Source organism: Heterodontus francisci, chromosome 48 (genome assembly GCF_036365525.1).
Source record: "Heterodontus francisci isolate sHetFra1 chromosome 48, sHetFra1.hap1, whole genome shotgun sequence".
NCBI lineage: Eukaryota > Metazoa > Chordata > Chondrichthyes > Heterodontiformes > Heterodontidae > Heterodontus > Heterodontus francisci.
Genome location: NC_090418.1, coordinates 10,245,587 through 10,259,163, shown reverse-complemented (window position 1 = coordinate 10,259,163; position 13,577 = coordinate 10,245,587). Strand labels below are relative to the sequence as shown.

At 50.7% G+C, this 13,577-nt stretch overlaps 1 protein-coding gene across 1 annotated transcript in view; it reads left to right on the top strand.

Moving 5' to 3' along the window:
* Positions 1 to 3,731: 3,731 nt before the first annotated feature.
* LOC137357560 (TSC22 domain family protein 4-like) overlaps positions 3,732 to 13,577 on the top strand; it is a 54,030-nt gene continuing 44,184 nt past the window's right edge. Inside the window, exons 1-3 of the mRNA XM_068023980.1 lie at positions 3,732 to 3,837; positions 4,676 to 6,247; positions 8,293 to 8,474. Coding sequence (XP_067880081.1) covers positions 5,054 to 6,247; positions 8,293 to 8,474 — 1,376 coding nt within the window. The 5' untranslated portion in view covers positions 3,732 to 3,837; positions 4,676 to 5,053. The remainder of the gene's footprint in view (positions 3,838 to 4,675; positions 6,248 to 8,292; positions 8,475 to 13,577) is intronic.

Sequence of the window (13,577 nt, the reverse complement as noted above, 5' to 3'; positions counted from 1 at the left end):
GGGTTATATTTGGGAGTGGGGGGGATTTGCAGGGGGTAGCATTTATTAGGGTGGTTATATTAGCCGGCGGAGGGGTTGTAAGGTTGGGGTGTATTTGGGGTGGACAAATGACAGGGGCTGGGTTATATTTGGGGTCCGGGTATATTAGGAGGTGGGGGTGGCAGGGGGTTGGGTATATTTGGGGTGGTGTGTTTTTGGGAGTGGGGAATTTCAAGGGGTGCAGTATATTTGGCAGTGGGGGAGGGGTGTTTTAGGGGTGGGTGTACATTTGGGGTGGTGGTCTATTTTTTCTGGTGGGTTTTATTTGGTATGGGATATATTTGGGGTGGGAGTATTTTGGGGTATATTTGGAGTGGGAGTATATTGAAGCAGGAGTATTTTGGGGTATATTTGGGCTGGGGTATATTTGGAGTGGGAGTATTTTGGGGTATATTTGGGGCGGGGTACATTTAGGGTGGGAGTATTTTGGGGTATATTTGGGGCGGAGTACATTTGGGGTGGGAGTATTTGGGGGTATATTTGGAGTGGGAGTATTTTGGGGTATATTTGGGGTGGGAATATTTTGGGGTATATTTGGGGTGGGGTACATTTGGGGTGGGAGTATTTTGGGGTATATTTGGAGTGGGAGTATTTAGGGGTATATTTGGGGCGGAGTACATTTAGGGTGGGAGTATTTTGGGGTATATTTGAGGCGGAGTACATTTGGGGTGGGAGTATTTTGGGGTATATTTGGGGTGGGAATATTTTGGGGTATATTTGGGGTGGGAGTATTTTGGGGTATATTTGGAGTGGGAGTATTTGGGGGTATATTTGGAGTGGGAGTATTTTAGGGTATATTTGGGGTGGGAGTATTTTGTGGTATATTTGGGGCGGGGTACATTTGGGGTGGGAGTATTTTGGGGTATATTTGGGGTGGTAGTATTTTGGGGTATATTTGGGGTGGGAGTATTTGGGGGTACATTTGGGGTGGGAGTATTTTGGGGTATATTTGGAGTGGGAGTATTTGGGGGTATATTTAGGGCGGGGTACACTTAGGGTGGGAGTATTTTGGGGTATATTTGGAGTGGGAGTATTTGGGGGTATATTTGGAGTGGGAGTATTTTGGGGTATATTTGGGGTGGGAATATTTTGGGGTATATTTGGGGTGGGGTATATTTGGGGTGGGAGTATTTTGGGGTATATTTGGAGTGGGAATATTTGGGGGTATATTTGGAGTGGGAGTATTTTAGGGTATATTTGGGGTGGGAGTATTTTGGGGTATATTTGGGGCGGGGTACATTTGGGGTGGGAGTATTTTGGGGTATATTTGGGGTGGTAGTATTTTGGGGTATATTTGGGGTGGGAGTATTTTGGGGTATATTTGGGGTGGGGTATATTGGAGCAGGAGTATTTTGGGGTATATTTGGAGTGGGGTACATTTGGAGTAGGAGTATTTTGGGGTATATTTGGGGTGGGGTATATTTGGGGTGGGAGTATTTTGGGGTATATTTGGGGTGGGGTATATTGGAGCAGGAGTATTTTGGGGTATATTTGGCGTGGGGTATATTTGGAGTGGGGTATATTGGAGCAGGAGTGTTTTGGGGTATATTTGGGGTGGGGCATATTTGGAGTGGGGTACATTTGGAGTGGGAGTATTTTGGGGTATATTTGGGGTGGGGCATATTTGGAGTGGGAGTATTTTGGGGTATATTTGGAGTGGGAGTATTTTGGGGCATATTTGGAGTGGGAGTATTTTGGGGTATATTTGGAGTGGGAGTATTTTGGGGTATATTTGGAGTGGGAGTATTTTTGGGTACATTTGGAGTGGGAGTATTTTGGGGTGGGAGTATTTTGGCGTATATTTGGAGTGGGGTATATTTGGGGTGGGAGTATTTTGGGGTATATTTGGAGTGGGGTATATTTGGGGTGGGAGTATTTTGGGGTATATTTGGGGTGGGAGTATTTTGGGGTATATTTGGAGTGGGAGTATTTTGGGGTATATTTGGAGTGGGAGTATTTTGTGGTACATTTGGGGTGGGGTATATTTGGGGTGGGAGTATTTTGGCGTATATTTGGAGTGGGGTATATTTGGGGTGGGAGTATTTTGGGGTATATTTGGAGTGGAAGTATTTTGGGGTAATAAAAACAAGAAATGCTGGAATCACTCAGCAGGTCTGGCAGCATCTGTGGAAAGAGAAGCAGAGTTAACGTTTCAGGTCAGTGACCTTTCATCGGAACTGACAAATATTGGAAAAGTCACAGGTTATACGCAAGTGAGGCGGGGGTGGGGCAACAGATAACAAAGGAGGTCCAGAATGGACCAGGCCACATAGCTGACCAAAAGGTCACGGAGCAAAGGCAAACAATAGAAAGCAATGAAGGTGAAGAAGGTAAAAGAGACAAACGAAAATCCCGTCGGAGAGAAGAGCAGTATTTTAGGGTATATTTGGGGTGGGGTACATTTGGAGAGGGAGTATTTTGGGGTATATTTGGGGTGGGAGTATTTTGGGGTATATTTGGGGTGGGGTACATTTGGAGAGGAAGTATTTTGGGGTATATTTGGGGTGGGAGTATTTTGGGGTATATTTGGGGTGGGAGTATTTTGGGGTATATTTGGGGTGGGGTACATTTGGAGAGGGAGTATTTTGGGGTATGTTTGGGGTGGGAGTATTTTGGGGTATATTTAGGGTGGGGTACATTTGGAGAGGGAGTATTTTGGGGTGGGAGTATTTTGGGGTATATTTGGGGTGGGAGTATTTTGGGGTATATTTGGGGTGGGAGTATTTTGGGGTATATTTGGGGTGGGAGTATTTTGGGGTATATTTGGGGTGGGGTACATTTGGAGAGGGAGTATTTTGGGGTATGTTTGGGGTGGGAGTATTTTGGGGTATATTTGGGGTGGGAGTATTTTGGGGTATATTTGGGGTGGGAGTATTTTGGGGTATATTTGGGGTGGGAGTATTTTGGGGTATATTTGGGGTGGGGTACATTTGGAGAGGGAGTATTTTGGGGTATATTTGGGGTGGGGTACATTTGGAGAGGGTGTATTTTGGGGTATATTTGGGGTGGGAGTATTTTGGGGTATATTTGGGGTGGGAGTATTTTGGGGTATATTGGGGCTATTTTTGCGGTGGAGGATATTTCAATACGTCACCAATCACCACTTTTCAGATGAGATTATTTCCGGACATGCGCAGGTTCAACACAAGGCGAGCCCCGTGATGGTGGCCAATCAGAGCGCTTGTTCTACGAATAGTGGAGCCGTCTAACCGACACGATGTAAGCTCGTGTCTGATTGGCTGTTCGCTGCAGGATGCTCGACTTGAATTGCACTGGCAGGTGGAACCTCCTGCGGAAATGTCAATCAAGAAGTGGGGGTGGTTGGCCAATCAACTTCTTCCGGCGGCGCGACTGGTCACCGCCCCTTACGATTTAACCAATCGCAGCTACCTTTGGTGATGATTGACCGGCACGCTGGGCGGAGTCAAGGGGCGAGCTGTGAAAGGGGGCGGGTCCTGAATGACAGCGGGAAGAACCAATGAAAAGTGAAGGTTCTTATGAGTGGCGGCGGCGGGAACCAATAGACCTGGGTACAGGGTTGATTGACGTCGGATTTAGCCAACGAACGTCGGCTGCTGTGAGGGAGGCGGCATGAGGGCCTTTGGTTGAACCAATGGGCGTTGACGGGGCGGGGAAGGCGGGATTTCCCTCCCGCTGGTGGAAAGTTGTCAACAGCGGGCGAGGGAGGAAGGTCTTTAACGGTGGAGGGGAAGCGGCGCGGCCAAGGGAGGCCGGGGTAGGGGGGTGGGGGGAGAGAAACAGACCGCAGGAAAGCCCGAGGAGGGCTCGGGCCTGCAGGTGAGCCTCATCTTTTACAATCCGGGGGCCTGACATTATTTGTTGGGGGGGCGGGGGGGTAGAGGTGGTGTGTGGAGCGTCAGCCGCTGAAGGTGTGAGGCAGCCCGGGGGGGGGAGGCAGCAGGAAACTCCGAGGCCTGAGGCCTTGCCTTGGGAAGGGAGGGGGTGTGTTAGGGAGGGGGGGGGGAAGTTGGAGGGAAGAAGCCCCAGGCTTCAAAAAGTTTCGAGCAAAGTGTGCAACTGAAGCTACTTAACCAGAAACTACTTTAAAATAATTCAAATGGATTAATTAAAATTATGTAGAGCCAACAAAGTTTGGAACTGAAGCTGTTTCACCAAAATTTAACCTGAACATCACCTATTGTACCTAAATTTCACCTGAATTTAAAGTGTGGCGCTTACATTTCACCTGAATTTAACCTGTTTAACTTGAAATTTGTTAACATTAATCATTCCACTTGGATTGTTCATTATTTAGAACCATCAAAGTTTGGAACTGTAGTTACTGTGATAACTGAACAGCGTTAGAATCACACTTTAACTTTTATTCCCTTTGAATTCCAATTTAAGAGTTGAGAGGGGACATTCCTTAACGTGGGAGAGGTTGGAAGAGCTGGGATCGTTCTTCGAGCTGGGAAGGTCATTGGGATTTAATTGCGAAGTACAAAATTATGAGGGGTTTAGATTAAATATTGGATAGACTTGCACTTATATAGTGCCCCAGGGTGTCCCAAAGCACTTTGTGGCCAGCGATTTAATTGAAGTCATGCTTTATGTCTTATTTTTCGTGCGGTGTATTATGCAAAGGAGCTCATCCTTTTCTCTCTTTCACTTACAGGTTCTGTGACTCTTCACTTCTTGCGGAAAAAAAAAGACACAGAAGCTGCGAGTTTTCAGCTGGCGCTTGCAAACTGCTCCCATGGCACCTTACCCCCGCTGGAGGACTGTTGGCTGATCTGTGCCGGGCACTGCTCGCGCCTTCTCGTAGCAATCCTTGGGTTTGCAGGATGGTCGTGGACAGTGAAACCGGGGCCTCGTAACCGGGGTGTCCCTCGCTCCCTCTCCCTTCCTGTACTGTTTGCTTTTGGATCGGGGGAGAGCCGTTTGAGAATTAACCGCCTGGAAGATGTGGGAACTGAGGAATTGAGTTGCCGGGGTTGACGTCACAGGGCGCCGTAGACGACTTTGTTGTTGTAACGAGGGGAAGTCCGCAGACATGATCGGGAAGAAGAAGAGTGGTTTTCAGATCACCAGTGTCACCTCGGATTACGATGGCGGCAGCGGTGAAGGATTAAAGGAGACTCTGAATGGAGAGGCGGAGATTGGCGGTCCCTTTGCGACCCCCCTTGTTAACGGGGGACCCAGTTACGGGCCTGGGGGTCACCCTCCTGTGCCCAGTCCTGCTGACCTGGCGGGCACCGGGAAGGATGGCCCGGCTGCTGATCGGACTAAGCTGTCCTCCGCGATGGAGGCGGTGAGCGCACCAGCCGGAGGGGAAGAAGTCCCCCCTCGCGGCGCTGGGTTGGCGTGTGATGCCAGTGCCGGCCCCGTTGAACCGCCGGGGCAGCCCAGGGCCGTGCAAGAGGCGCTGGCGGCCGACGGAGCCGCTTTGGCGCCTCAGCCCAATGATGCTGCACCGCCCGGGATTTCCCCCGGCGCCAAGACGCCTCTGAAGACCCCCTGCCCGCCCACGCCCGCCAGCGGCTCGCATCACCCCGGAGGCTCGTGCAGCTCTCGGTTCCGCGTGGTGAAGCTCGACCACGGCTTGGGCGAGCCTTACCGCCGGGGCCGCTGGACCTGCGTGGATTTGTACGACAAGGACCTGGACAGCCACGTGCTAGCCAAAGTCTTGGACGGTGCCAGGCACGTGAACTCGCTGGACTCGCACCTGGAGATCAGCAGTTTTGCCCACAAGGCCATCAACCAGCTACGGCCCAAGTTACACGTGCCCAAGAGCCAAGGGTCGCCGCCAATTCCGTGCCAGGGGGATGCGGCGAGAGGGAAGGCCGCGGCTGCCGGCGGCACCTTGAACATGCTCATCCAGGCGGCCAAGACTTTGAGCTTGGAGGGGCCGGCCCTTGCCGCCTCCGAGCACCAGCAACACCCCTGCCAGCCGGGCACCCCAGCCCCTGCCAGCCCTCCGTGGGCCACTCCCCATCTCCCAGCCGGCAGGGGTAACGTCGGCGCTGCTGCCAGCGTGCCCAGCGTCAGCGTGACTGTGATGCCCAAGGAGACCCTTGTTTCCAAGAGCGACAGCAGCCTGCTGACTGCGACGGCGAAGGAGGAACCGAAGGCCGGCCCAGTGCAGCTGCAAGGAGCCAAGGCTGCCGCCGGGGAGCAGTCCGTTTCGAAGCAGCGAACGACAAATGTGAGCCAGCCCTCCTCCGGAGAACAGGGAGGAGTAAGAAAGGCAAGTTGGCCACGCGTCCGTGTATATCTGACCGGGTGCAAATCTCTTGAATTTAAGGCTCCTCGTAGCCAACGCGCAAGTCAGAGCATTAACTAAGCTGTCCCTGCGGGGGAGCATTCCCCACGCAGACTGCCGCGGTTCAGGAAGGCGACCCACTGTCGCCTCCAGGGCAGCTCCTGACGGGTACTGAGTGCCAGCCTTGCCATGGACACCCACATCCTGGGAATGGATATATTTTAAAAACAAAAGCAGAGCCAAGTTGCAAACACAATGAGAGTGAGTGTACGTGAGGCGTTGGAAGCATGCAAAGTTAGCCTCCCTGCCATTGGTTGATCTGGCCATCACCGGCCACAGTGTTTAGCCAGGCAGTGACTTTGCTGCTTTGAGTTATCCCCTGTTCTGTAGCGAGACTTTGCATTTCTCTAGCCCCTTTTGCCACCTCCGGATGTCCCAAAGCGCTTCAGAGCTAGTGGCGTACTCGATCTCTGGAGGAGTTGTCACGTGAGGAATGACGGCGGCCGTTTTCTGCGCGCAGATAGGTCATGACCTTGAGGGATAAATATTGGCCAAGACGCAGAGGAGAACTCTGCAACTGTGAGAAATAACGGAGTGGGATCGTTCACCTCTACCTGAGAGGGCAGCCCCTGGGCCACTTTGTAACTGGTCAGTGTTGCCTGGGGAGGTGAGATATGTCCTAAGGTGTTCCAGCTTGCTAAGTCTTGGCCAGGTCACACCAGAGAGAACTCCCTGCTCCTCTTCCAGTCGTGGGCTCCTTCACGTCCACCGGAGATGGCAGTGGGGTCGGGGGGGAATGGGCCCTTGGTTTAATGTCTTATCCGAAAGGCGGCCCCCGCTCACTACGGCTCTGTCGGACTGGTTTATTGCCTCTGATCACCAGGGTTACTGACTGGTGCCAGTCTCCATTTGCTGCTGTGAGAGTGGGGTGGGGGGGGTGGGTGGGTGGAATATGACTGGTATACCCCTGTGTCCCCAGTCCTCCCACCAAATGGCTGCTCGCTCGGTGCCTGTATGTTTGACAAGACTGTTTCAGGTGACCCAGTGCCCCTTCTCAGTGAACCCCATGGGTGTATTGCAGCCTGTTAAATCACTCTCAGGCCTCTGCTTGTGTCTGTTCAAAATGTTTACATTGGCATCGTGCCAAAGGTTTCTGCACAGTGGAGCAGAATGGGCTCTTAGTGCCCTTTTGGAGGTGGGACGTAAGGACGATTGGAAGAAGCAGTGTACTGTGTTGTAATAAAATCCAAGTGAGATGGTGTTAACATTCGAGACTGTCGAGTCTTTTTCCCCTATTGCCTTTCCTTCTCTACTCAATCCCTTCCATTGACCCTGAAGCTTTCCCTATATTGTAGCTGCAGTTACCATGCTCCCTCTGAAACTACAGCATGGTACAGCACAGGAGGAGGCCATTCAACCCATCGTGCCGGTGCCAGCTCTTTGAAAGAGCTATCCAATTAGTCCCATTCACTCCCCACAGCCCTGTACATTTTTCCTTTTCCAGTATTTACTCAATTCCCCTTTTGAAAGTTACTATTGAACCTGTTTCCACCGCCCTTTCAGACAGTGCGTTCCAGATCACGACAGCTCACTGATTTAAAAAAAAAAATTCTCATCTCCCCCTCCTCTTTCCTTTGCCAAATCACTTAAATCTGTGCCCCGCTAGTTACCGACCCTCCTGCCAGTGGAAACAGTTTCTCCTTATTTACTCTATCAAAGCCCCTCATTTTGGACGCCTCGATTTAAATCTCCCATTAACCTTCTCTGCTCCAAGGAGAATAACCCCAGGTTCTCCAGTCACTCCACATTAATTGAAGTCCCTCATCCCTGGTACCATTCTAGCAAATCTCCTCCACACCCTCTCCAAGCCCTTGACATCCTTCTTAAAGTGTGGTGCCCAGTATGATGGATGCACTACTCCAGGGGGGGGGCCTAATAAAGGTATAGCATAACTTCCTTGCTTTAGTGATCCAGTTGTGACCTGTTTGTCAGTGCTCATTGTAAAGTAGCTCTTCTCTCTCTCACCCTAGTTTTCTGAGCCTCGATCCACATCCACTTCGCCAGCCCCCTTAGCCCAGGACAGCAGCCCTTCCAGGAAGACCCGTGCCTCGGAACCCGTTGCCGCCAGCTCGCTCCACTTTGTCTCGCCCATGCAGACCCTCGCCAAGTCCATGCTGTCAGTCGGAACGCACCAGGACGGAGATGATGACAGGTACTGGATGGGAGGGGAGGCGGGGCGGGAGATGGAACGCTCCCCGAGCCGGGAAGCGATCGAAAGCGTCATTCTCTGCACGTGCTCTCTACGGGGTTGCCCGAGCTCTGAATGATCCTGGTTGCAGGAGTTTGGGGAAACCTTTGTGCCCCGTTTTCAGTTGCGTCAAGACTTCGCTCCCTCGAGGCAGATGTTTGGCCACTTAAATTGAGGCATTTAACCGGCTGCTAACGAGCCATTTCCCTGGGAAACTTTGTTGGTGGATGTTGGTGCGAGAAGGTCTAATCTATCCTTGGTCAGGAGATGGTCAGATGGAAGGCCCTGCTGTTGATAGCATTCCCCTTGATATGCAGAGACTCAGTATGTGTGCGCGAGTGTCGTTCTGGTGCCCATTGCGGCTGTAGGCAGTCTTTTCATGCTTTTAAGTCCTTGGGCACGTTTAAATCCACTGCAGGGGCGTCTTTTAGAGAAAGTTCATTTGTACCTGTTTGGTAGAAACTTGCTTCCAGGGGGGCATACTTAGCTGATGAGCTCAGCGGCTAATTTGTAACGGTGTCTGTGTTCGCAGGAGCCTCCCCCGCCCGTGTATAAGCTGCTGGAGGCTGTGTGTTGGGTCCCAAAGCATTTTTAACGCCAGTGAAGTGTGTTTTGAAGGTGTAGCTACTGATGTGACACGGCAGCCATTTTGCACACAGCTAGATTCCCCAAACAGCTATGAGATCCAATGAACAGGCCATCTGTTTTAGTGGGTTGAAGGATAAATACTGGCCCCTGCTCCCCTTTGACATAGTGGCCACAGGGTCGTTTGCACCCCCCCCCTCGAGAGAGAGAGAGAGAGAGAGAGAGGCAGAAGGAGCCTCGTTTTAACGTGCCATCCGCGAGACGTGCCTCTGCGACGGTGCAGTGCTTCTTTGGTTCTGCACCGTGAGTGTCAGCCTGGATTATCGGCTCAAGTCTCCGGATTGGGAATTGAACCAGTGACCTTCTGACTCGGAGGCGCGAGTGTTAGCAGTGAGCCCAAGGCCTTTGTACTGCATCGGGGAGGGGCAGGGGTGGTGCATGGAAAAGCAAGCGTGGTACAGCCTGGGGGTTATGCCAAGCTAGTGATATCTTGCTGCTTCTGGTTTCACAAAAGGGGCAGGCTCCGTTCTCTCGTGTGTGTAAACAAGATAGTGAATGAGCTTGTGACTAACTAGCCTGACGTGTGTCGTGCGTCCTATCGCATAGCTTGAGTAATGTGTTGCAATTTCAGATCACTGACGATCGTAATTAACTGCAGCAGCAACAATTTGCATTTCTCTAGCGCCTTTAACATAGTAAACGCTCGAGCTGCTTTACAGTGTTATCAAACAAGATTTGACGCATAAGGAGACTTTTAGGGCAGGTGACTGCAAGCTTGCTTAATAATAAAGGTTTTAAGGAGAGCTGGAGAGGGTTGCGGCCCAGGCAGCTAAAGGCACAGCAGCCAGTGGTGGTGTGATGGACATCGGGGATGCGCAAGAGGCCAGAATTGGAGGAATGCAGAGATCTTGGGTCATAAAATCATAGAGTACAGAAGGAGGCTATTCAGTCCATCGTGTCTGCACCGACCCACAAGGAGCCATCCAACCATATCCCAATTTCCAGCTCTTGGTCCGTAGCCTTGTAGGTTAAGACACTTTAGGTGCATATCCAATGAGGGTTTCTGCCTCTACCACTATTTCAGGCTGTGAGTTCCAGATCCCCACCACCCTCTGGTGGGAAATAGTTTCCTCTTGAATCTCCTCTAAACCTTTGACCCTAAATCTATGCCCCAATGGGAATAGGGGCTTCCTATCCATTCTATCCAGACACACTTCAATCAGGTCTCCCCTCGGCCTCCTCTGTTCCAAAGAAAACAACCCTAGCCGATCCAATCTTTCTTCCGATCCAAAATTCTCCAGCTCAAGCAACGTTGTTAAGGGCTGGGGGAGGTTTCAGAGTTAGGGAGGGGGTGAGGCCACGATCTGGCACCCCCAGAATGTTCCGCAGAAGAAGAACGGTTTTCCTTTGGGTGGTTGCTGTCTTTTGAAAGTTCGGACCTGATCGGCGGGAGTGGGCGAGTGCTTACAGGTGGTGGGGTGGGGAATCCCGCGATGCATGCAAAAGTTGGTGAATCCGCAGCAACAGGGAGGGAGGGCTGTCAGGATTTGAGGAGAAGTTTTGAAAAGAGTTGTTTGAGAACAAACAAATAAGGTGATCTGGACAGTAACACAAAGGGAAAACCGGTTCAGACTCTCAAAAGGCAAATTTAGGCGTGATCAATGCAAGCATTCACGCAGAGCGAGTGTGTCTTGGCGTTGACTTCTGGGTAGGGCTGTGATAGGATAAGGTCAGAAGAAGTTTGAGAGACAGTCAGGTGCTGGGATTGGACTTTGTATGTTTGTGCAGGGTCAGAGGGGCTGAATACCGCCCATGCTGATACTTATCGTTACTAGGATGGCCCGGTTACTAAGGCCCCAGGTTTTCTGATTGTAGTCAGAGAGTCAAGGCCTGCTGGTCTGTGCTGTCCTGCTGGTATGGCCCACGTGGATTCTGGGATGCTCGCTCGTTAGACCTGCAGACGTAAGACATTCCCCCATGCATCAGGACTCGGCGAGCTACAGGCGGGATCGCTCTGACTCCAGTGCTACAGCATCCCTACAGTCGGGAATGGTTACTGGCTTGTGTTTAAGCCGCTGGCTGGTTTGGGCTCGTGCAAGAAGTTTATATAGATTTTAGATAAGAATTTTATCAGCACGCTTTGGGTCACCCTAGCCACAGATTCTCCAAACTTTATCCATTTAAATAGTATAACTGTAGGAAGTGTTACTCAGAGGAAAGACTTGCATTTATGTAGCACCCTTCACGACCTCAGGATGTCCCAAAGTGTTTTACAGCCAGTGAATTACTTTCGAAGTCTGCCCACTGTTAGGTTAGTGTCAAGTACTGACCATTTCCATACGTTCTAGCAGCGACTACATTTTGAACAGGTGGTTCGCTGGCTGGTGAAGCGCTTTGGGGGCGTCCTGAGGAGGAGCAAGGTGCTATAGAAATGCAAGGTTCTTTTCTAAGCTTGCTCGATGGCACCCGCTCCCCCTCCCCCCCCACCCATCTCCCCGCCCCCGACCTCTTGAGTTTTGAGGCGCAACGGCTGTCTGTTCCTGAGAGCCCATTCCCCCGTGCTTTGAGGACAGTGGCTGCTGATGCTGTGGATCAACCCTGGGGCGTGTACCTACTCTGCAGATAGCTGCAGTTGCACGGGGATGTCCCCAGTCACTAGGGTGTTTCAGCCTTCGCCACCAGTGAGGCAGATATCTCTGCAATCCACGTGGATCACACTAATTGCTTATCTGCTGCGTGCACACCTTCCCCCCCCCCCCCCCCCCCCCCCACCCCACCCTAGTCTAGGAATAGTTTTCCCCTGCTGCAAGCAAATACCTCTGTTCCTTTTGTCAGGCTGCGAATTAGTCTTGGAGCTCTGTACACCTTGTAGCAATTGACCTGATTGACTCCAATGCGAGGAGAGATTCCAATCTCAGGGTCCCATCAAAGGTGTGTCGTCAGACCTTTTGCAGAGAATGGGCTGAGAGGAAAAAAAAAACACAAACACCAGGGTGGGATCGTTTGCCAATTCTATGGACCCTTTTATGTTGGTGTCTGGTTGTGAGCAGCTGACCTCTGGAGTTCCTGAGCTCGGGCTCAGTGTTTGGATCCCGATATCGCTTTTCATCTCGGCAAAGTGTGGGTGTCAGCTGTGGCTCTGTTGACAGCACACGTGCCTCTGAGTCACAAGGTTCCGGGTTCAAGTCCCACTCCAGGGCATGAAGCACAAAAAGCTGTTTGTGGGAGCTTGCTGTGCGCAGATTGGTTTCCAAAATGACAACAGTGGCTACATTCTAAAGTACTTAATTGTCTGGACGTCCGGCGGTCATGAAAAGGGCACAAGAAATGCAAGTCCTTTCGGAAGGAACCCCCTTCTTAAACATCGGCACCGCTCTGCTTTTGTAAGAAGTTCCTTAAAACTTAGCTCTTTGACCAAGCTTTGGTCAAATTGTGCTTGGTAACATGCCTGTGAAGTATCTTGGGGATGTTTTACTACGTTAAAGACGCCAAATAAATACAAGTTGTTGTTAATGAGCTGATTGCTGTATTGTATATGGCTGTACTGGCGTCTTGTGCTGTACTGTGGGTGTAGAGAGTTATGGAGCTTACATTGGGGCTTGTACAGTATGTTAGTGCACTTAATATTGATTTATTGCACTCAGCTGATTTTATTTGTATTTAAAAGCACTTGTCACGCGCACCGGCCCTCCCGTTCTCTGAAAGTAGCACACCTATTCTCTGAAGGGAGCCCTCTCTCTCTCAAACCAACAGAGGGAAAGGTAGCTTGTATTTATAAAGCAAAAAGAAATCCCACTTCACTTCAAAGGAGCACGAGGAAAAACCCAACACTCAGCTAAAGGAGTGATCGAGGTGGGCTATGTGGGAAGGGTGCCTGCAAACTTGGTCCAAGAAACGGGTGTGTGCGAGTTGGGAGGGAAGTGGTTGAAAAGACAGGAAGATGAATAAAAGACAAGAGGATTCGGAAGAACAGAAAGTTTTGTGCTATACTGTAAATTCGCAACCCCATGCATCTTTTTTGTAAGAGTAAGAATCATTGATGTTTTTATGTAGAATCTGTGGCACAGAAAACCAACTGCTGCATGCTGGCATTCATGTGCCACGTGAGCCGCCTCCCACTCAACTTTATCTCACCCGATCAGCATACCCTTCTGTGTCTTTCTCCCCCTATCTAGCTACGCTTAAATGCATCTATTTGCCTCACCGCTCCCTGTGGTAGCGAGTTCCACATTCTCCCCATTCTCTGGGTAAAGAAGTTTCTCCTGAATTGCCTATTGGATTTATTAGTCACCATTTGTATCTCTGGTCCCTAGTTTTTGGTCTTGCCCACAAGTGGGAACATCATCTACCCTATCAAACCTCTTCATCATTCTAAAGACCTCTATCAGGTCATCCTCTCAGCCTTCTCTTTCCTAGAGAAAAGAGCCCTGCCTGTTCAGTCGCTTCTGACGGAATACCTCTCTGTTCTGGTGTCCTCCTTGT